The 21,703-nt window shown below is 48.3% G+C and overlaps 1 protein-coding gene across 2 annotated transcripts in view; it reads left to right on the top strand.

Annotated features, from left to right (window-relative positions):
- SLCO2B1 (solute carrier organic anion transporter family member 2B1) overlaps positions 1 to 21,703 on the top strand; it is a 61,214-nt gene that overhangs the window by 32,472 nt on the left and 7,039 nt on the right. For both annotated transcript variants that reach the window (XM_008149978.3, XM_054725361.1), the window contains exons 8-10: positions 10,722 to 10,821; positions 15,022 to 15,379; positions 18,424 to 18,589. In XM_008149978.3, coding sequence (XP_008148200.2) covers positions 10,722 to 10,821; positions 15,022 to 15,379; positions 18,424 to 18,589 — 624 coding nt within the window. The remainder of the gene's footprint in view (positions 1 to 10,721; positions 10,822 to 15,021; positions 15,380 to 18,423; positions 18,590 to 21,703) is intronic.

Raw genomic sequence — 21,703 nt, 5'->3', positions numbered from 1 at the left:
CCTGAACCCCCAGCCCCTGAAAGTCTGTCGTCCCCTTCTGTCTCCAGTCCCCATGTTCTTTTTCACAGCACGAGACAGGCGTGAGGTAAGGCGACTAGAGAATCTGAGTTCAAGAGCCTGTTCTGTCAAATTCTCCCCAGTATGTACCTCCTCTTCTTTATCCAATCCTCTGTTGAAGGACACTTTGGTTGCTTCCATGTCTTGGCCACCGTAGGTAATGCTGCAGTGAACGTAGGGATGCATATTTCTTTGTGAATTAATGTTTTCAAGTTTTTGGGTAGATAGATACCCAGAAGAGGGATTGTTGGGTCATAGAGTAACTCTATTCTTAATTTTTTGAGGAACCACCATACTGTTTTCCATAGTGGCTGTACCAGTTTAGACACTTCCCCTTTTGGGGCCTTAGTTTCTTCTGTGGAATAGGTGCAGTAATAACCCTTGCACCAGACTGTTGTGGGAATTAATGGGCATGGTGGAAGTGAAAGTGCAGGGTAGAGGGTTGTACACGTGGCCAGAGATGACACTGGTTGTTTTCACTGTTCACTTGAGGACGAGGAGTCCCAGGCAAGGAACTCACAAGATTCTGCCTGTCGAAAGGGAAAGCCTGCTCTTGCGTGATAAGAGAAGCTAGGGAGTCGTCAGTCTATCCCTGCCCTTCCTACTTCCATTCTTGGGGCAGCACCGAACTCCTAGCACCCCTCTCCCTCAGGTACCAGGACCCTCCCACACTGCTCTCCCGGAGCCTGGCTAGGACTGAGACAGGACAAGGAGATGCTCCTTCGCTTTAGGCAGCAGGTCCAAAATAAATATTATGTGAGCCACGTGTTAATTTTAAATGTTCTCGTAGCTACATTCAAAAACAAAAGACATTAATTTTAATAATATATATTTCTTATTTATTGGGGTGACATTGGTTAATAGGATCATATAGGTTTCAAGTGTACATTTCTATGACACGTGCTTTGTATATTGCATTGTACACCCACCACCCACAGTCATCCTATTTTTGGCCCCTTTACCATTTATTACTACCCCATCCTTCCCTCTGGTAACCACCATACTGTTGTCTGTGTCTATGAGTTTCTGTTTTATATCCCACATATGAGTTAAATTATATGGTTCTTAGCTTTTCCTGACTGACTTGTTTCTCTTAGTATAATTTTCTCAATGTCCATCCGTGTTGTTGCAAATGGAAATGTTTCATCATTTCTTATGGCTGAGTAGTATTTCATAGTAGTATAAACCTCCTCTTCTTTATCCAATCCTCTATTGAAGGACACTTTGGTTGCTTCCATGTCTTGGCCACCGTAAATAATGCTGCAGTGAACGTAGGGGTGCATATATCTTTGTGAATTAATGTTTTCAAGTTTTTGGGTAGATACCCAGAAGAGGGATTGTTGGGTCATAGAGTAACTCTATTCTTAATTTTTTGAGGAACCACCATACTGTTTTCCATAGTGGCTGTACCAGTTTACATTCCCACCAGCAGTGAATGAGGGTTCCTTTTTCTCCACACCCTATCCAACACTTGATATTACTTGTCTTCTTGATCATAGCCACTCTAATCACTGTAGTTTTGATTTGCATTTCCCCAATAGCGAGTGAAGTTAAGCATCTTTTCATATATCTGTTGGCCATTTGTATGTCTTCTGGGGAGGGGTGCCATTCATGTCCTCTGCCCCTTTTTTAATTGTTTGTTTGTTTGGTGTTGAGTTGAATGAGTTCTTTATATATTTTTGATATTAACTCCTTGTTGGAGCTCTTGTTTGCAGATATCATCTCTCATTTGGGTGGTTGCCTCTCTGTTTTGTTGGAAGTTTTTTTTGCTATGCAGAAGCTTTTGAGTTTGGTATAGTCTTATTCATTTATTTTTGCCTTTACTTCCCTTGCTTTTGGGATCAAATTCATAAAATGTTCTCTAAGGCCAAGGTCCATAAGTTTAATACCTATGTATAATTGGTTGTTTCAGATTTTGTATTTAGGTCTTTGATCCATTTTGAATTAATTTTTGTACATGGAGACAAACCGTAATCTAGTTTCATTCTTTTGCATGTGGCTTTCCAATTTTCCCAGCACCATTTATTGACAAGGCCTTTTTTTCTCCATTGTGTGTTTTTGGCTTCTCTGTCAAAAATTATTTGCTCATATACCTGTGGTTATATTTCAAGGCTCTGTTCCATTGGTCCGTGTGTCTGTTTTTCTGCCAATACCATGCTGTTTTGGTTATCATAGCTCTGTAGTACAATTTGAAGTCAGGTAGTGTGGTACCTCCAGCTTTGTTCTTTTCTCTCAGGATTGTTTTGGCTCTTCGGGTCTTTTGTGGCTCCATACAAATCTGATGATTTTTGTTGTTGTTCTATTTCTTTAAAAAATGACTTTGGGGTTTTGATGGTGATTGCAGTAAATCCATATATTGCTTTGGGTAATATGGCCATGTTGATGCTTCCAATCCATGAACACAGAATATCTTTCCATTTCATTATGTCCTTTTCAATCTCTCTCTCTCTCTTTTTATTTCTCACCCAAGGATATGTTATTATTGATTTTTAGATAGAGAGCAAGGGAGTGGAGACAGAGAGAGAAACGTCAATCAGTTGCCTCTGGTTGCCTCCCATACAACCCTGACCAGGAATCTAACCACAACCTGGGTATGTGCCCAGACTGGGAATTGAACCCTCAACCTTTCAGTGTACGGACAAGGTTCCAACCAATTGAGCCACACCAGCCAAGGCTTTTTCAACCTCTTTTAATAATGCTTTGTAGTTTTCAGTATATAGGTCCTTCCCATCCTTTGTTAAGTTTATTCCTAGGTACTTTATTCTTTTGGTTGCAATTGCAAAAAGAATTGTTTTTTCATTTCTGTTTCTGAAGTTTCATTGTTAGTATATAGGAATGCAGCATAAAAAATCAATTTTTGTGCATTGATTTTGTATCCTGCAACTTTGCTGTATGTGTTTGTTGCTTCTGATAGTATTTTGGTGGAGTCTTTAGGGTTTTCTATATAGAGAACCTTGTCATCTGCAAAAAGTAACATTTTCACTTCTTCCTTCCCAATTTGGATTCCTTTTATTTTCTTCTCTTGCCTGTTTGCTCTGGCTAGGACTTCCAGAACTATGTTGAATAAGAGTGGTGAGAATGGGCGGCATCCCTGTCTTGTTCCTGATTTTAGAGGAAATGATTTCAGTTTTTCACCACTGAATATGATATTGGCAGAGGGTTTGTCATATATGGCCTTTATTATGTTGAGGTACTTCTATACCCATTTTACTGAGTGCTTTAATCATAAATGGGTGTTGTATCTTATCAAATGCTATCTCTGTATCTATTGATAAGATCATCTGATTTTCATCCTTTCTTTTGTTAATGTGGTGTAGTACATTGATCGGTTTGCATATGTTGAATCATCCTTGTGCTCCTGGAATGAGCCCTACTTGATGTATAGTTTTTTTAATGTGTTGTTGTACTTGATTTGCTAGTATTTTGTTTAAGATTTTTGCATCTGTATTCATCAGAGCTATTGGTCTGTAGTTTTCTTTTTTTGTGATATCCATGCCAGGTTTTGGTATTGGGGTTATGTTGACCTCATAAAATGTGTTAGAAATTATTGCCTCTTCTTTAATTTTGAAAGAGTTTGAGGGGGATAGGTATGTTTGGAGGTTTGGCAGAATTCACTATGAACCCATCTGGTCCTGGACTTTTGGGGAGGTTTTTGATGATTGTTTCAATTCACTCACTGTTGGTCTACTTAGATTTTCCAGATCTTCATGATTCAGTCTAGGAAGGTTATATATTTCTAGGAACTTACCCATTTCTTCTAGGTTATTGAATTTGGTGGCATATAGTCTTTCGTAGTATTCTAGTATGATCCTTGTATATCTATAATGTCTGTGGTAACTTCTCCTCTTTCATTTCTGATTTTGTTTATATGAGTCTTTTTCCTTTTTTCTTTAGTGAGCCTAGGCAGGGTTTATTGGTTTTATTAATCTTTTCAAAGAAGCAGTTCTTGGTTGTATTCATTTTTTTTATAGTCTTTCGTTCTCTCTTTCATTCAATTCTGTTCTCATTTTTATTATTTCCTTTCTCCTGCTGACTTTGGGTTGCTTTTGTTCTTCTTTTTCTAGTTCTTTAAGGTATAATGTTAGGTTGTTTACTTGGGATTTCTCTTGTTTCTTGAGATAGGCCTGTGATGATATATATTCCCTCTTATTACTGCGTTTGCTGCATTTCAGAAATGTCATACTGTCTCTATATACCTTTTGATCCCACCTTTTATTTCTTCTTTGACCCAATCATTTTTTAGTAGTATGTTGATTAATCTCTATGTATTTGTGGGTTTCTTTACTTCCTTTTTGCAGTTGATTATTAATTTCAAAGCATTGTGGTCAGGCAATATGCTTGATATAATTTCAATCTTCTTAAATTTGTTGAAGCTTGTTTTGTGACCCAACATATGGTCTATCATTATGAATGTTCCATGTGCACTGGAGAAAAATGTATAATCTGATGTTCTGGAACGAAAGGCTCTGTAAATGTCAATTATGTCCATTTGGTCTAATGTATCATTTAAGGCTGATATTTTTTTATTGATTTTTCTGTTTGGATAGTCTGTCTAGAGCTGTCAATGGAGTATTAAGGTCCCCACCTATGACTGTTTTGGTCTGTTTCTCCCTTTAGTTCTGTTTTATGTATTTTGATGCTCCCTGATTGGGTGTATATTAAGAAATGTTATGTCTTCTTGATGTAGTGTTCTTTTTATCATTATAAAATGTCCATCTTTGTTTCTTGTTACCTTTGTTATCTTGAAATCTCTTTTGTCAGATATAAGTATGGCTGCACTTGCTTTTTTGTAGATGTTATTTTCTTAGATAATCAATAATTCTCTAATAATAAATTTTATTTAACCCACTACATCTAAAATATTATCATTGTAGTATATCATAAATATAAAAAAATTAGTGTCAACATAAGAAACTTCAAACCTGTAGGGAAATTTTATGTGTTTATTTGAGCCAAATTGATGACAGTGCTGAGAAGCAAGATCTCAAATTCTCTGGAGAATGACAGTTTACATATTTGGAATTAAGGAGGGGATGTAAGGAAGATTACATGGAGTGGGAGAAAGCAAGGTGGATTAGGATTACAGGACAGTTAACAAGATTATGTGCTCCCTTGCCCTTGCCGGTGTGGCTCTGTTGGTTGAGTGTCACCTCCTACATGGAAAGGCTGACTGTTCAATTCCTGGTCAGGGCACATGCCAGGTTGTGGGTTTGATTCCTGGTCAGAGTGCATGCAGGAGGCAACCAATTAATGTTTCTCTCTCTCTCTCTCTCTCTCTCTCTCTCTCTCTCTCTCTCTCAAAACATTATTTTTTTAAAGAGAAGATTATTTTTTTAAAGAGAAGATTATGTGCTCCCTTAAGGGAGGTTAGGCTTCCCAGGAGTCTGAAAAAAGGCTTTTCAAAAGTGTGTTAACCTAGATGAACAGAAACCAGGGGCAGAACTTGCGTAAGGCAAATATAAGCTTTTACTAAAGAAGTTATATGCCTGGTGAGTGACTACCCATCATGACCAGCTCAGTTAGCAATTTATGATCAGATCACCCAGTGAGGTTACTTGGACTAGTCAGTTTTATTATAGAGCCCCTTTTTGTCTACATTAATAATGAGATATTGTCCATTCTTTTATTTTCATACTAAGTTTGTGACATTCAATGTGTATTTTATATTTATGTCACATGCCAGTTGGGCCTAGCCATATTTCCAGTCCTCAGTGGCCACATGGGCTGGTGGCTCAGACAGCACAGCTCTAAGGTATAAATGAATAATAGCCCCACAATACCTCACCAGGAGAAACAAGACAGAATGGTGGGATTTCAGGCTCCTTCACTTCACACCACAAAGGGGCCTCCTAATTCTGCCAGTTCTGCACCAGGGGCTCTGACTTACAGGGCTTAGTGGATAAAGCGTGAGTTTTCTACTCAGCAGGCTTGAGCTCAGATCTTAGTTCTGCCACTCTCTAGTTGCGTGATGTTGAGCAAGTTACCTAACCTCACAGCGTGTTTGCTTGTGTGTGGAGTGCTTACATCTCTTCCTTTGCAGGTCCCAGTGAGGATGGGCCCGGAGCACACACAGCCAGTGGCCTGGTGTGACTGCCATCTCCATTCTGCTAGGCCCCTGGGGTGCTTGGTGTGGACCCTCTGCCCCGCTCTGAGCCAGCAGTAGTCTGGGAGTTTGCTTGCAGTGTGATAGTATCGCCCGTTGATGTTCTCATTTTTCTTCCAAGAGCCTGGCGTTGGCTGCACCCACTACCTGTTGGAACCACTTCTTGCATTCCTTCTTTCCTATATTTATCAGATATCTGCTATTTTGCCCCAGGCCCTTGGCTAGGCACCAGAGGGTTTTTGTTGTTGTTGTTGTTGTTTGTTTGTTTGTTTTACTTTATTGATTTCAGAAAGAAAGAGAGAGGGAGGGAGATAGAGACATCAATGATAGAATCATTGACTGGCTGCCTCCTGCACGCCCTCCCACTGGGGATCAAGTCCCGCAACCCGGGCATGTGCCCTGACCGAGAATCAAACCAGGACCTCCTGGTTCGTAGTTCAGTGCTCAACTATTGAGCCATGCTGGCTGGGCAAGCACCAGAGTTTTGACAGAGAACAGGGTCCCTGAGGGCCAATCTTGAGCCAACCAGCACCCAGGAGCCAGGTGGAAGAAGGCTGGAACAGTGTGCCCCTGGGGTGGGGGTGGGCCTCTTGCAGATCTCAGAGACTAGCAGGGGAGAGATAAGGAACAAACTTTGACTCATAGCCAAGTATGTGTGAGATAGACACTTCTTTATTTTCTCTGAAAATTAACTTTCTCATGGAACGCCCATCCTGCCAGATCAGCAAGAAATGCAATCTCAGCCCTAGCCGGTTTGGCCCAGTGGATAGATTGTTGGCCAAGACTAAGAGGTCCTGGGTTCAATTCTGGCACATGCCTGGGTTGCAGGCTTGATCCCCAGTAGGGGGTGTGCAGGAGAGAGCCAATCAATGATTTTCTCTCATCATCCTCTCTCTCTCTCTCTCTCTCTCTCTCTCTCTCTCTCTCTCTCTCTCTCTCCTTCCTCTCTCTGAAATCAATAAAAATATATAAAAAAAGAAAAAGGAAATGCAATCTCAGCCTTTTTCAGGGCTCCTTCACCAAGGTGAAGCGAAGGTCCTGAGGTCTTACAGGGTGCCCAGGCACCAGGGAGGAGCCATGCCACCCAGCAGGCATCAGCACAAGTCCATCCTGTCCCACGTGGTCCCCCTCAACAAGCTTGGAGCATAGGAGTTTGTTGTAGCTGAGGACTAGGGAGCCCAGCCTCCCTAGGTTAGCCTGCAGCCTGCCCCCTCGAGGTTAACTGTTCTCTGTTGCTCATGGAACCCACAGACTGCTTGACCCCACCCCTTCACCCCTCATTCCCAAAGGCCTCTCCTTCTCCTTGCACCCCCCCCCCCCCCCCCGCCACCCCCACACACACACACACATACATACACAACACCCAGCATGCTTTTTCAATGGACTCAGGCTTTGGGAACAAAGGCAGGGAAGGAAAATCTGAAAGCAGTGGAGGACTGCTTTTTGTCCTGCTGCAAACCTCCCCTGAAACCAGGAAACCCAGAGCCCTTGCTGCCTGCTGAAATAAAAAAGAGGAGAAAGGAAAAGCCCACGAAGGGAAAACACACAGGAATTGATGTTTGAATGGATTTCCCTGCTGGGCGAGGCCAGTCTTGAGCCAACCAGCACCAGGGAGCCAGGTGGGAGAAGGCTGGAACAGTGTGCCCCTGGGGTGGGGGTGAGCACGAGGTTCTGAAATGTGGGAAAATCCAGTATTTGCCTCCAGTGGCTCCCTTAAAAATAAATAAAGGTGAGAAAGAAAAGAGAAAGTGTTAGACACAGACCGAAAGGTGAGGCCTGTAGGGACAAAGGCTCCGTGGGAAGAGAAGAGCTTTATAAGACGTATTTGCGCCAACCTGATGACAATAGCTGGGAAGCAAGATTTCAAATGCTCCGGAAAATAACAGCTCTGCAGTTTTCTTTATACATTTGGAGGTAGGGAGCAACGAAGGTGGGAGAAAGCAAGACATAGCATAGTTAAGATAGAGGTTCCCTTGAGGATGTCTCTGAGGGGTCTGAAAAAGAGGATTACTCTGGCATTTCGAGGTGTGTTAACCTAGATGCACAAGGACAATGGACAGGACTTGATAAATCTTTTACTATAAATGTCATAGGCCTGGGGTGTGACTACCCACATGACCTGCCCAGTTAGAAATTTATGATCAGATCATCCTGTGAGGTTATTTTCCATCACTGAACTTGTCAGTTTTATTACACAATCTCTTTTTTGTCCTTAAGAGGCAGAACCAGAGGATCCTCAGATAAGTTTTCCAGCCCAACCTGCCTTCCCACATGGACCAGGGAGAAGTCAGCCTCTGCTTGCATGCTTCTAGTTCTGGGGAACTCACTTCCTCCCAGGACAGCCTCATCCAAAGTGCTCTTTACATTGGGCTTCAGTCTTCCTTCATAGAACATGTTGCTTCTAATTCTGGCCTTAGGCTACATAGAAAAATGTAGTGAAATCAGACCCACTTGATCACTTATATTTGAACTAGAGGCCTGGTGCACGAAGTTTGTGCATGGTGGGGAGGGTCCCTCAGCCCGGCCTGCACTTTCTCCAATCCAGGATCCCTCAGGGGATGTCCAACTGCCGATTTAGGCCCGATCCTGCAGTTGGACATCCCTCTCGCAATCCGGGACCACTGGCTCCTAATTGCTTGCCTGCCTGCCTCATCGCCCCTAATCACTCTGCCTGCCAGCCTGATCGCCCCCAACTGCCCTCCTCTGCCGACCTGATCACCCCCAACTTCCCTCCCCTGCCCGTCTGATCGCCCCTAACCACCTCTGCCTCAGCCCCACCACCATGGCTTTGTCCAGAAGGATGTCCGGAAGGTCTCTGGAAGGTCTCCTGGTCTAATTAGCATATTGCTCTTTTATTAGTATAGATGAGCCTGTGCCAGTAGCAACTTCTCCAATATTTTGTTTCCTCACCTAAAAACTGTGCACAATAATAATACTTGCATGAAAATATCATATTAGAGCAAGGCAGGTAGAACACTCAGCACTCAGAGACCTTGCTTCCCTCTTCTCTCAGGGTGAACCAGCCAAGTGCATAGAGGCTCTGGAGTCGAGCTGTCTGAGTTCAAATCATAGCCAGACCACTTACTAGTTGTATGACCAAGCAAGTTATTTTATCTCTTTGTGTCTCCATTTTATCCCCTAAAAATAGGGATTATAATGGTCCCTACTTCAGAAGGTTGCTGTGAGGTTTCAATGAGTTAATGCATTAGTTGTTAGAATAGCACCGGGCTTGTCATAGGTGCTTAGTAACCATTAATCATTATCATAATTTCATCCTTCTCTTCTGACAATCAGAAGACTGTGACTGTGGCCTGACGTCTCTTCCTTCCCAGGATAAAAGACCTCTTTTGTAGGCCACCCTCACGCAGATGGGAGGTCACACTCCAGGGTGTCCATGAGTTTCCTCATAGCGTGATGGCAGAGCTGAGCGATCCTTTCCCTCTCCGAGTGTGGTCTGATTCATCCGAGAGGAGAGGAGCTGTTGCCTCTTGCCTCCCCCAACCTACTTCTCTTCTCTCAGCCAACAGTCTAGAACAGATAAGCCTGTAGGCCCAACCAACCCCAACCTCTAGGAAGGCATAGGTCACTGGAGGCTCTTGATATGGTGACTTCCCAAGGGATGATAGCCATGAGTGATATAATAACTGAAAACAGCAGTGTGGTGTTAACTTCAGATAGAGGTTGGTGATGCTGATGGTGATTAAGACAGTGGCAGGGATAATGATGATGTTAGAGACAGTAATAATGGTATTGGTGATTCTTAGAGTCATGATTTCATTAGTGATTCTGAAGTGTCAGGTGACAGTGATGATAATGATTGTGCTGGTGGGGGTGACTATGACAGAAACAATGATAATAGTTAGGACAATATTGGCCATTTATTCATGATGATATTGGTGATATGAATGGGGTGATGTTTAAGATGATGGGAATACTGATGATGCTTGTAGTTATGGTGGTAATTTTCATGGTAATGTTGGTGATTATTATGATGTTAATGATGATGATGACAAAGTTTGACCACTGGAATTTCATCCATTCTTTCAAAAAACTACTTTATGTTGAATGTTTTCCGAAAACTTATCATAGAGGATGACTAAACCACTAGAAGCACAATTGCATGTAACAGGCATATAAGTAACTGCAGATGAATGAATATTCAAGTTCTTAGCTGTGGTGTTTAAAAATTCTTCATTGCCTCAGAGGTGTGGCAGTGACATTTTGGAAGGAAAAACAAAGAATTAGTCAAGAAGTCGTGAGTTGAAGCAAATGATGAAAATTAATATTTTATTTAACATTGGTCACCTCACAATAAATTATGTAGAAAATACATGTTTGAATACTTGTAATTGCTGGGCAATAAAATCTGTTTTCTTAAAAACACACACACAGAGAAAAAACACGTGTTAAGTACCTATAGGGCCGAGAACAAATAGATCACTGCTCCTGAGGAGGTGACAGACCCCCACCCTCTCCTCTCCCAGAGTTCCCTTCCCCAGCCCACAAGCATCTCTGAGCAGGATGTCTCATCCAGCTGACCCCCTTGGTTATGTCTTCCCAGGGTGAAGACTCCTCTGAGCAGAGCCCTGAGGAGTCCCCAAAGAAGCAGGATGGCCTAGCCCAGATTGCACCAGACCTGACCGTGGTCCAGTTCATCAAAGGTAGGTAAACTCAGGCCGGACTAGGTGGAGGTAGAGCTGGAGGGGCATTTGAGACCGTACAGGGTCTAGCCCCTTCCTGTCTTTCTTGATTCATCTTCCGTACCGACAGGCCCCTCATGAGCACCCTACACTTCTTGTGAGTCTCTGCTCATATGATCCCCTCTGCCTGGAATATCATTTTTTATTGCTATCAAAATCTTCCTTGTTCCTCTAGGTCAAAATCAAGTGCCACTTCTCTCCTTTGCTCACCTAGCCTGGCTCCCCTCCTCTCAGCTCTCTGAACCGTTAGGGCTTCCAGATCAGCTCAGATCTGTGCTGCATACTAGTCCAGTCCTTCCCCGAGCAGTGAGCTCCTGAAGGCCAGAGCCTGTGTCGTCTGTGACCCTTCTCCTAGCTATCACAGAGCCCGCAAGCAGAGGGCTCTCAGTAAATATTGATTAAATTCCCAGGCGGTGGTATGGGTAGAGGGACCTCTGAGCTAAAGTGCAGAAACCTAGACTTTTTTTTTTAAATTATATTTTTATTTATTTCAGAGAGGAAGGGAGAGGGAGAGAGAGATAGAAACATCAATGATGAAAGAGAATCATTGATTGGCTGCCTCCTGCACGCCCCACATTGGGGATCGAGCCGCAACCCAGGTATGTGCCCTGACTGGGAATTGAACCATGACCTCCTGGTTCATAGGTTGATGCTCAACCACTGAGCCACATGGCCTGGGCAGAAACCTGGACTTTTGGGTGATTGCTGCTCTCTGGGCCTTGGTTTCCCCATCTGTGCAGTGTGTGTGTGTGTGTGGGGGGGGGGGCGGAGGGGTGTTGGTTGGGGTAGACTCGATGATCTAAGATCCATGCCACTCTGATCCTGAGACTACTAGCTCAGTTGATCAGTAACCAGCGTCCATGTTGTAACCAGGCCGTCCTCTCTGAAGATTCTGATCCCATGACCACTGATTGCCTGCTGTGAGCCATGCTCTTGTACAGCCCTGGACGGCAAGTCAGAGACCTGGATTAGAGGCCCCAACACTGACCAGTGTAGTCTTACGGAAGTTCCTTTCCTCCCCTAACCTGAGTTTCCTCACCTGAAAGATCGGGACTGTAATCCTTTCTCAAGGACTATTAGAAAAATCAAATGGATGATGAATGGAAAGCCCTTTGTATATTATTTTTTAAACTCTACTTATATAAGGTACAATTATTATTTCAATTATTACTCCTTGCCATACTGTTATTATTCTGACTGTGTCCCAGGACAGTAAATCAAGCTGCTTGTGGTTTAAGGGGGTGATAACCACAGGGTTTACGTCATGTTCCCACTGAGGACTTTTGCAACAGGAAGTTAATTAAGCCCAATCCTTGGGAAGCGTTTCCTAAGACATGATGTTGGGATATCAGTCATCTAGACCCCAGTTCTACAGTCCCCAGGGAAAGGGGGCATGGACCCCTGTGAGCTGGGCCTCGAGGCAGGGCCTGGCCTCCTTAGCTCAGCTCACCCTCAGCTGCTGGGGGCGCTGGCAGGCTGCTCCATGGGGGAGCTTATTAATCATTGCTTTGGCTTCTGCCCTGAGAGAAGTTGGAGCCAGTCACTGAAACTGAGTCCTGGAGTGGGTGTCTGGGATTGTCTCTGGTGGTTTTAACTTCTACATAAGCCTGTGGGAAACTGGCCAGCCAATTGGCTGCTGGGCCTTCTGCGGAGCTCCAGAGGGACCAGTCTAACCCTGAGGCTTGGCCTTGACCCCCTGGAACCATGGAGGAAGCAGAGGGAGGAGGAACCATGGTCCTTCAGCTGGAGGAGCCCTAAACTCTTGGGGGAAGATAGTCCCTGAGCTATGGAAGTCCCCTGTCTGATAGGGGAGACACAGTCCCTGAGTGGGAGCGGCCCTGGCTGAGGGGAGAGACAAGTGTCTGTGCTGGGGGAGGTCCCTGTCCAATGGCGGATACATAGTCCCTGAATGGAGGGAGAACCCACTTGCCTTATCTAATGGAGGAGACCTGGCCTCTGTGCTGGAGGAGGCCCCTATCTGATGGGGGACATTGTCCTTGAGTTAAGGGAAGTCTCTGACAAGTGGAAGAAACATAGTCCCTAAACTGGGGGGGGGGGGGAACTGTTCTATTTGAGGGGGGTACCTGGCCTCTGAGCTGTGGGAGGCCCTTTCTGATATGGGAGATGTAGCCTCTGAGTGGAGAGAGGCCTGGCTTGTCTGATGGGGAGACATTGTGCTGAGCTAAGGGAAGCCTCTGCCTAATGGATCAGACACTCTTCTGAGCGAGAGATGGACCCTGGGGGTACCTTCAAGTATCCCTATCTAAGTGCCCTTTGAGAATTTTCCATCTGTTCTAGGACCAGGCTGCAGATGCTGGAGATAGTGAATGGGCACTGCAGTGATTAGCACAGGAGAATGGGATGGAAACAGTTAGTAGATGGAGTCAGGCAGCCAGAGGCCCAGGAATGGGGGGGTGGGGGGGGGGGTGGGTAGGGGAGGGGAGGAGAAGGGGGAATGGCCCTTATATTGAGTCAGGAAACCCCCAGCAACTCCTGGCCTTGCCTCAGCCTTTCCAGCCAAACTGGGCTGAGTCCCTGCCACCTGTACAATGAGGGCACCTGTACAGCGTGGGCCAAGCCCAGGCCAATCCTGGACCGGCAACTCATGGAGGGAGGGAGACTGGAGCCGAAGGCCTGGCATCACATCTCCCGGCTTCGAATCCTGGCTGGCTGTTCTCTGTGTGTGACAAGGGACTGGGGACAGGAGGCAGGCCTGGGACGTGAACGAAGGGGAATTCCACAGCCCTGCTCCCACCTCCCCTGCCGGGACTGTTTGTCTTTGTTTTCTGGCTCCCGTGAAGACAGCTCCAGGCCCGGCCCTGGGGGCTAGGGAACCAGCTGGCTTGGTTCTGGCCGTGCTCTGAGGGCGGGCAGAGCTCTCCCGGGACAGAGGCCCTGGCCCTGCTGCTGCGGGAACTGAAGGGACCCTCCCCGCCCACGGGGCCCAGAGAAGCCCCACGGCCAGCCCAGTCTGGCAAGTGGTTTGTTCCTCTGATACCTCTTCTCAGAAAGGCCTTTCCTCCTCTCTCCGCCTCACCCGCAGGCAGAAACACAGCTCTTCCTCTTTTGTTGGTGGTGGAGTCGCCCCTGTCAGGACAGAAGCCTTCTTGGCTGTGCCTCGGCGGCCCCTGCTGAAGGCCTGAAGCCCAGAGCTTGGGCTCCCCCAGTGTCAGGTGCCATGGAGCAGACTTGCAGTGACGAACCTGTACCCAGGCACCGGGTTAGGAGCCAGCAAGAGACTGGGGAGCTCATCACTTCTCTTCCAGTCTCCAGGCCTTTGCCCTGCTGTGCCCCCTATTAGGAATTCCTTTTCTTTCTCACGCAACCTCTGCAGACCCTCCCATTCCTCAGGCCCCACCTCCAGGAGGCTGCCCAGCACCCAGCCTGCTCAGGTTTCACCTTACCTGGAGGTCTGAGATCTGCCCCAACATTTTGACATTTGACCACATGTCAGTCTGTATATCCTTTCATTCATGCCCTCATTCATTCCTTAAATGTGTGTGGAGAGCTTACTGTGCCCCAGGCTCTGGAAATTCGGCAATTGGCCCAACAGACAGAAATCCCTGCTCTAAATGAAACTTGCATTCTGGTGGGTGACAACAAAATGGTCAGAGAAGTAAAATGTGTCATATGTTAGGTAAAATGTTATGGAGAAACATGAACTAAGGATGGAGAGATCAGGGGAGACGCTGTCCCGTGTTGGGGACAAAGAAGGGAAGACAAAGGCCTGGGCTTGCTTTGAAAGAGCTTATAGCAGGACAGGATGGAAAGGGCCAAGTGGGGGAAAAAGAAGAAAAGATAAATAAGTAGAGCAGAATGAATGAAATGAGATGGGGTGGCATGAATGAAATAGAATCAGATAGGATGATATGGAATATAAGTATATGGCATAGAATTTTGAACTGAATGGAATGGAAAGAAACACAGTTGAATAAAATGCAGTGTAATTCAGTGGAACAGAATGAAACAGAACTTCAAAAATGAACTGGAATTAAATGGAAAGGCGTCCGATGTACTCGGATAGAATTGAATGTAACAATTAAATGGAATGAGATGGGGTGGAAGGAATGGAACAGTGTAAACTGAACAGGGCAGGATGGAACAGAAACGAATGACATGAGTGGCTGCCCACCCTGACCTTCTCCCCTTTCACCCCAACAGTCTTCCCCAGGGTGCTGCTTCGAACCCTGCGGCACCCCATCTTCCTGCTGGTGGTCCTGTCCCAGGTGTGCGTGTCGTCCATGGTGGCAGGCATGGCCACCTTCCTGCCCAAGTTCCTGGAACGCCAGTTTTCCATCACAGCGTCCTATGCCAACATGCTCCTTGGCTGTCTCTCCATCCCCTCGGCCATCGTGGGCATCGTCGTGGGGGGCATCCTGGTCAAGCGCCTCCACCTGGGTCCCATGCGCTGCAGTGTCCTCTGCCTGCTGGGGTCGCTGTTCTGCCTCCTTTTCACCCTGCCCCTCTTCTTCATGGGCTGCCCTACCCACCAGATCGCAGGCGTCTTCCACCAGCCTGGGTGAGTATGTGCGAGGTCCTGTGAACAAAAGCGTGGAAGAGGGTGGGACAAGGAAGGGTGTAGCCCAAACGAGGCCAGGTCAATGGGGCACCTCAAATCTCACCTCCCCCATAGCCCTGTCTCCTCCTCTCCCCACTGGACTCAGTTGTGAGCAGTGGGACTTGTCTCTCCAGTGGATGTGTCGGGCAACACTCAAAGGGGCAGGGATATGGGGAAGGAATTGCACTGGCACGAGAGCTCAGGCCTGGGGAGGGATGGAGGCTGAATCAGGGCATCAGGGCAAAGCCTCTTGTGGGCATGGCATCTCCAGAGTGGACAAGCGCTGTGTGCCAGTGGAGGTGGGGCACACCACAGGAGCAGGCCCCAGCTCAGCCTAAGGAAGGCTTTGCTCCCAGGCAGAAGAAAGGCCTACCCAGGAGGGAGCAGGCTCTCCATCCTGGGGGCGAGGGGGAGAAGGGGGCGACCAGGGGCTGAGATGCCCCTATCAGGGACACTGCAGAGGAGACTTATGCTTTAGGAAGGGGTTGCCCTGGAGACCTCGGAGATTCTTGGTTCTTAGAGCCTGGAGCTGAATTGTGTCATTCCATGGCCCTGAAGTTCCAGAATTCTTTTTCCATCTGTGGGGCAGCATCTGCCTCCAGCCCCCAGGAGGAAATCCTCTGATGACTATCTCCTTCCCTCTCCAGTGCCCCCCGCCTTCCCCCAAAACACATACCTTCTCCCCTCGGGAGCAACTTGGAGAGGATGTTGGAAGTTACACTGCTGCCTCTTCTCAGGATGATTTCATTTTTCCTAGGAACTGTTCCAGCTTAGGCTGGCCTGACACTCAGCTAGAATTTCCCAACTTTCTCTGTCCCCGACTCTCCCAGGCATCTCCTCCCTCCACCGGCTGCCAGCTTTCTGCACCTGGGGCTCCTGTGTGACAGGAGTGGGTGGGGACTTGGCTCAGGCTCCAGAAATGCTCAGTCCTGGACTCCCTGTCCCAGGTCCCACCTCACAGACCTCTCCCACCCCCTGTTTCCTCCTCCCTTCCCTTCTCCTTCCCCAGTGAGGCATCTCCGCTGTCCAGGGTGGGGCCTTCTGTGTGCAGAGCCCTGGGTCTGGGCGCAGCAAGAGGGCTTCAGCCAGGCCCTGGGTCTGAGGAGGGAGCCAGGGCCTTGAATTGATCTTTGGAATAAGAAGTAAATGAATATGTGACCACATATATTTTTTCTTTTTCAAATTGGCCTATCCCCACTGCAATGGCTCGGTTGGTTGAGCATGATCCTGTGCACCAAAAAGCTGCCCATTCAGTTCCCCGTCAGGGCACATACTTCGGTCGTGGATTTGATCCCCAGTCAGGGAGCACGCGACAGCCAACTGATCAATGTTTCTCTCTCACATGGATGTTTCTTTCTCTCTCCCTCTCCTTCTCTCTCTTCCTCCCTCCCTCCCTCCCTGTCTCTCTCTGCACGTCCTCGAGTGAGGATTTTTTAAAAAGCCTATACCACATAACTTATTTCTCTTTTCTTCTCCCTCTCCCCCTGACTCTGACATCTCATCTCACCTGTGTTCTCATCTATATTCTTTTTTTAAAAAAATATATTTTATTGATTTTTTACAGAGAGGAAGAGAGAGGGACAGAATGTTAGAAACATTGATGAGAGAGAAACATCAATCAGCTGCCTCTTGCACACCCCCCACTGGGGATGTACCCACAACCAAGGTACATGCCTTTGACCGGAATCGAACCTGGGACCTTTCAGTCCGCAGGCCGACGCTCTATCCACTGAGCCAAACCGGTTTTGGCTCATCTATATTCTTTTTTAAAAATATATTTTTTATTGATTTCAGAGAGGAAGCGAGAGAGATAGAGAGATAGAAACATCAATGATGAGAATCGTTGATTGGCTGCCTCCTGCATGCCCCCTACTGGGGGGATCAAGCCTGCAACCGGGGCATGTGCCCTTGACTTGAATCGAACCTGGGACCCTTTAGTCTGCAGGCCAATGCTCTATCCACTGAGCCGAACAGACTAGGTCTATATTCTTGCATTTTACTCACTGAACTTTGGGTTCTAATTCATTGAAGAAGCCTTTCTGGACCAAGTGGGCAAACTGAACAGAATTACTCCAGCCCGACTAATGACACTGAGCGCTGCCTGGGCCTCTGCCTGCACCCCCCCAGGCCCGCAGCACCTCCCGCTGCCCCTCTGGCCTCCTGCTCTCAGCGGGCCGTTGGCTCTTTGGCAGGTTTCTTCCCTCCACGCTGCGATGCCAGCTCACATTTGAGTCCCAGGGCACCTCTGTCCCTGCCAGGTGACCTGCCCCTGGGACTCAGCCTCTCTCCTCCTCTCCTGCCCCATCTTGCCCTGCCTCACTAGAGTGGGGGCTCTCCCAGGACTTGGGGACTGAATCTCTGAGGGAAGGCAGGTGGGACATAAAATGGGCCCTAGACACAGTGAACAGGGTAGTGAGAGTTTGAGAGGTCCTGAGACTGGAGAATGGTGATGGGGCGGGGGATCCTCAGTCAAGGTGACAGAAAGAGAAACTGAGGCCCAGAGAGAGGCAGGAGCAGGTCTGAGACCCCACAGCTAGTCACGTATCCTGAGTTCCACACATGTAGCTCAAATTTCCCAAGAAAAAGAAGTAATCCAGTTACATCGAGAAAAAGGCATTTATCATCTGAGACTAGATTCTAGGAGGAATTTATCTTATGTTCTCCAAAGAAGGGCCCCTGAGGAGCAGAGATGTTCACAGAAGCAGTTCAAACATCACAGGCTCTTGGGGAGGGAGAAGTCTCAGAGGCCTCTGGTCCCCTCTGCTCCCCACCTCTCCCATCGGGAGGCCCTGAAGCTCCTGGCCATCTTCCTGCTCACACACCTCCACTGCAAGGAGCTCACCACCACATGTCGAGGAGCAGCCCGGACAGTGTAGGACCCGCATGGGGTGGAAATCTCTGGCCACTGCTCTCTGTGGGGAGCCAGGCTGAGGGCTAGGGTATCTCTGGTTTGTGGCCTGAGGAAGGGAGAGCCAGGCCAACCCTCTGGCCTTCTCTCCCACCAGGTCCCAGCCTGGACTGGAGTTCTCCCCAGGCTGCATGGAGCCCTGCGCCTGCCCTCCGGACGACTTTAACCCGGTCTGCGACCCCAGCACCCGTGTGGAGTACCTCACCCCCTGCCATGCAGGCTGCACAAACCGGGTGGTCCAGGAGGCTCTGGACAAAAGCCAGGTGGGTCAGGCCTCTGGCTGCTCCCTCTGCCTCCCATGGGCTCTCTGCCTTCCCTGTCTCTGGGCCTGTCACACTCCCCAGCTCGGAATGTTCTCACTCTCTGGCGCTTCTGTCTGTCTGTCTCCTGTTGGCAGATGGAGAACGTTATTCCCTCAATAAGCTTTCATTGCCAGCCTGGGCTCAGCCATATGCCAGGGCCCAGAGGGGACGCAGATCTGGCCCCAGCTGCCCATGGAGGAGAGATGCAAATGGAAATAGCTCCGGAATTCCCGGGGTGCTTCTAGGCAGGAGAAGTGGTGCACACACACACACACACACACACACACACACACCACACACACACAAGGATGGAAGGAGATACAGAGGCTTCATAGGATGTGGCGTTAGTGCTGGATCTTCAAGGGTGAGCAGGCAAACTAGGGAAGGGCTTCCCAGGCCGCAGGCTGATGCTCTATCCACTGAGCCCAACAGGCTAGGTCTATATTCTTGTAATTTACTCACTGGACTTCGGGTTCTAATTTCATTGAAGAAGCCTTTCTGGACCAAGTGGGCAAACTGAACAGAATTACTCCAGCCCGACTAATGACACTGAGTGCTGCCTGGGCCTCTGCCTGCACCCCCCAGGCCTGCAGCACCTCCCGCTGCCCGGCTGGCCTCCTGCTCTCAGCGGGCCGTTGGCTCTTTGGCAGGTTTCTTCCCTCCACGCTGCGATGCCAGCTCACATTTGAGTCCCAGTCTGGGGAAGAGCAGGAGCCCACAGTGTGGAAGCAAGCCCACTCACAGGGTGCACACACACACACACACACACCATACACACACACACACCATACACACACACACATACCATACACACACACACACCATACACACACACACACACCATACACACCATACACACACACACACACACACACAATGTTTCATGAAAATGCAAAGAGCTTGTTGGAGCAGAAGCTAGGGTTCATGGAGGGAAAGCAAGGCCCAGACCCGGAAGGGCCTTGAATGCCAGGCCATGAGTGGGCACTTCATCCTGAGAGCAGTGGGAGCCCTGGATGAGTTTTAAGCAGGGGAGTGATAGAGTCAGACCTGATCACACTGAGGCCATGGTGGAGGGAAGGTGAGCAGAGTGCAGGCTGGGAGACGGAGACCAGAGGGGAGGCTGCGTAGTGAGCCCATCAGTCAGCCCGGGGGCCCTGCCTTCCAGGAACTCTCCGGTGGGAAAGGGGCGGCGTCAGCAGCAGCAGTGCATTCGGTGTGAGCCCTAGAAAGGCCATGGAGACCAACTGGCTCCTCCTCCCCTTTCTCCTCAGTCCCAGCAAATGACAAACCGGCACAAAATCCAGCCCCGGGTGGTAAAGCATGTGTGTGCTGGGTGGTAGGGTCAGGCTTATTGTTATGACAACACTGCCCTCTCTCCAGAGCCTCCCACCTGCCGTTGTGTCCTACTTGGCACCAGCCTCTAAGCCTGCAGCTCTCCCGGGAGGGGAACCTGGCCCACTGGCTGGTGCAGAGTAAAGCACCTGGCGGCACCTGGGCTGTGTAAACTGTTTGCATTTGGAATAAATGTAATCTAAGCCTGTGGAGCCTCCTAGCACTCCCTGTCCTGACCTGCTGTGACCTCCCTGGGATCACTCCAGAAGCCTCCAGGCCCTAGTGGCTGGGGCAGTATCCCCAAGGGGACAGTGCACTGTGAATATGGGCCCCTGAACACTGAGGCCAGGCCACGTGGTTCAAATCCCTGTTCTGCCTCTAACTCTGTTACCTTAGGCCAGTGGTCGGCAAACTGTGGCTTGCAAGCCATGGTTTGCCGTTCTGTTGACTAATGAGTTTGCCGACCACTGCCTAAGGCGAATTAATCTGTGCCTCGGTTTCCTGGTCTGTAAAATGAAGATGCTAGTAGTGAGTGCCTACTATATGCCAGTCACTGTGCTAAATGCTTTCCCCAGACGAATTCATTAAGTCGGAAGTGAAGAGCCACATGATATAATCCATGAAAAGCCCTTAGCACAGTGCCTGGGGGATTTTAAGCACTCAGTAATACTCCTGTTTATACCCATTAAACAGATGGGAAATCGAGGCCCAGGAAAGGACTAGGCATTGCACAAATGCCCAAAGTCTTAATGCCAGAGCTGGGACTAGAACCCAGGGCTCTCTCCTCCCAGCCCAGCCCCCTTTCCGGAGCACCCTTTGGATATAGTGCTGGAGGCACCCAGCCCTGGTCAGCACTCAGGAACTGTCACTCCGTTCTGGAATTGTCTCTTGGTGAACCTGCCTCCTTGGCCGACTGCGAGCTCCTGGGCCCAGGGGTGGGTAGGTCCATGTCCAGCACAGCTGTGCTCAGTAACCAGCTATGAAGAAGTGACTGGGGAAGGATGGGGTGAGGTGGCTGGCTGGCGGGATCTAGGGCTCAGGGGATAGGGCTGCATCAGAGGCAGATGGAGAGATAGGGGTCACTCACAAGAAGAACTTTTTAAAAATATATATATATATCTTTATAGATTTCAGAGAGGAAGGGAGAGGGAGAGAAAGATAGAAACATCAATGATGAGAGAGAATCATTGATAATGATTGCCTCCTGCACGCCCCCTACTAGGGATCAAGCCTGCAACATGGGCTTGTGCCCTTGACCAGAATCGAACCCGGGACCCTTCAGTCTGCAGGCTGACACTCTATCCACTAAGCCAAACCGGCTAGGGCAGAACTTTCTGCCATAGAATTGGATGGATATGAATGAAGGGCTGGGAAAATCCCCGAGAGAAAGGCCCCTAGCTTCTGTGTCCACCCCAGCCTCTCGGAAAAGGAGCAGGGCAGGGTATTCCTCTCCAGTAACCTTGCCCTGGCTCATTTCTCCACTCTCCTGCCCCTCCCGTGTGCCCACAGCCCAGTGGGTTGTTCAGCCTGTAGGAGAAGGTCCACACGGTGTGTGCTCAGGAGGCCACACACACATGGCCCCACCTCGCCATGCACAGGTGCGCTGCAGAGCAATGGGAAGTGCACCCGCTTCCCCCCGCCCGCATCCTAGGGGTCCCCTCTCTCAGATCAACACCCAGCTCCCCAGGGCCCTCCCCTGGCAGTTGCCAGAGCAGCTTTTGTACGCCGGGTCTTTTCTCTCCC

The sequence above is a fragment of the Eptesicus fuscus genome, chromosome 13, assembly GCF_027574615.1.
Source record: "Eptesicus fuscus isolate TK198812 chromosome 13, DD_ASM_mEF_20220401, whole genome shotgun sequence".
NCBI lineage: Eukaryota > Metazoa > Chordata > Mammalia > Chiroptera > Vespertilionidae > Eptesicus > Eptesicus fuscus.
The sequence above is the reverse complement of the archived record's forward strand: the minus strand, read 5'-3'. Positions and strand labels throughout refer to the sequence as shown.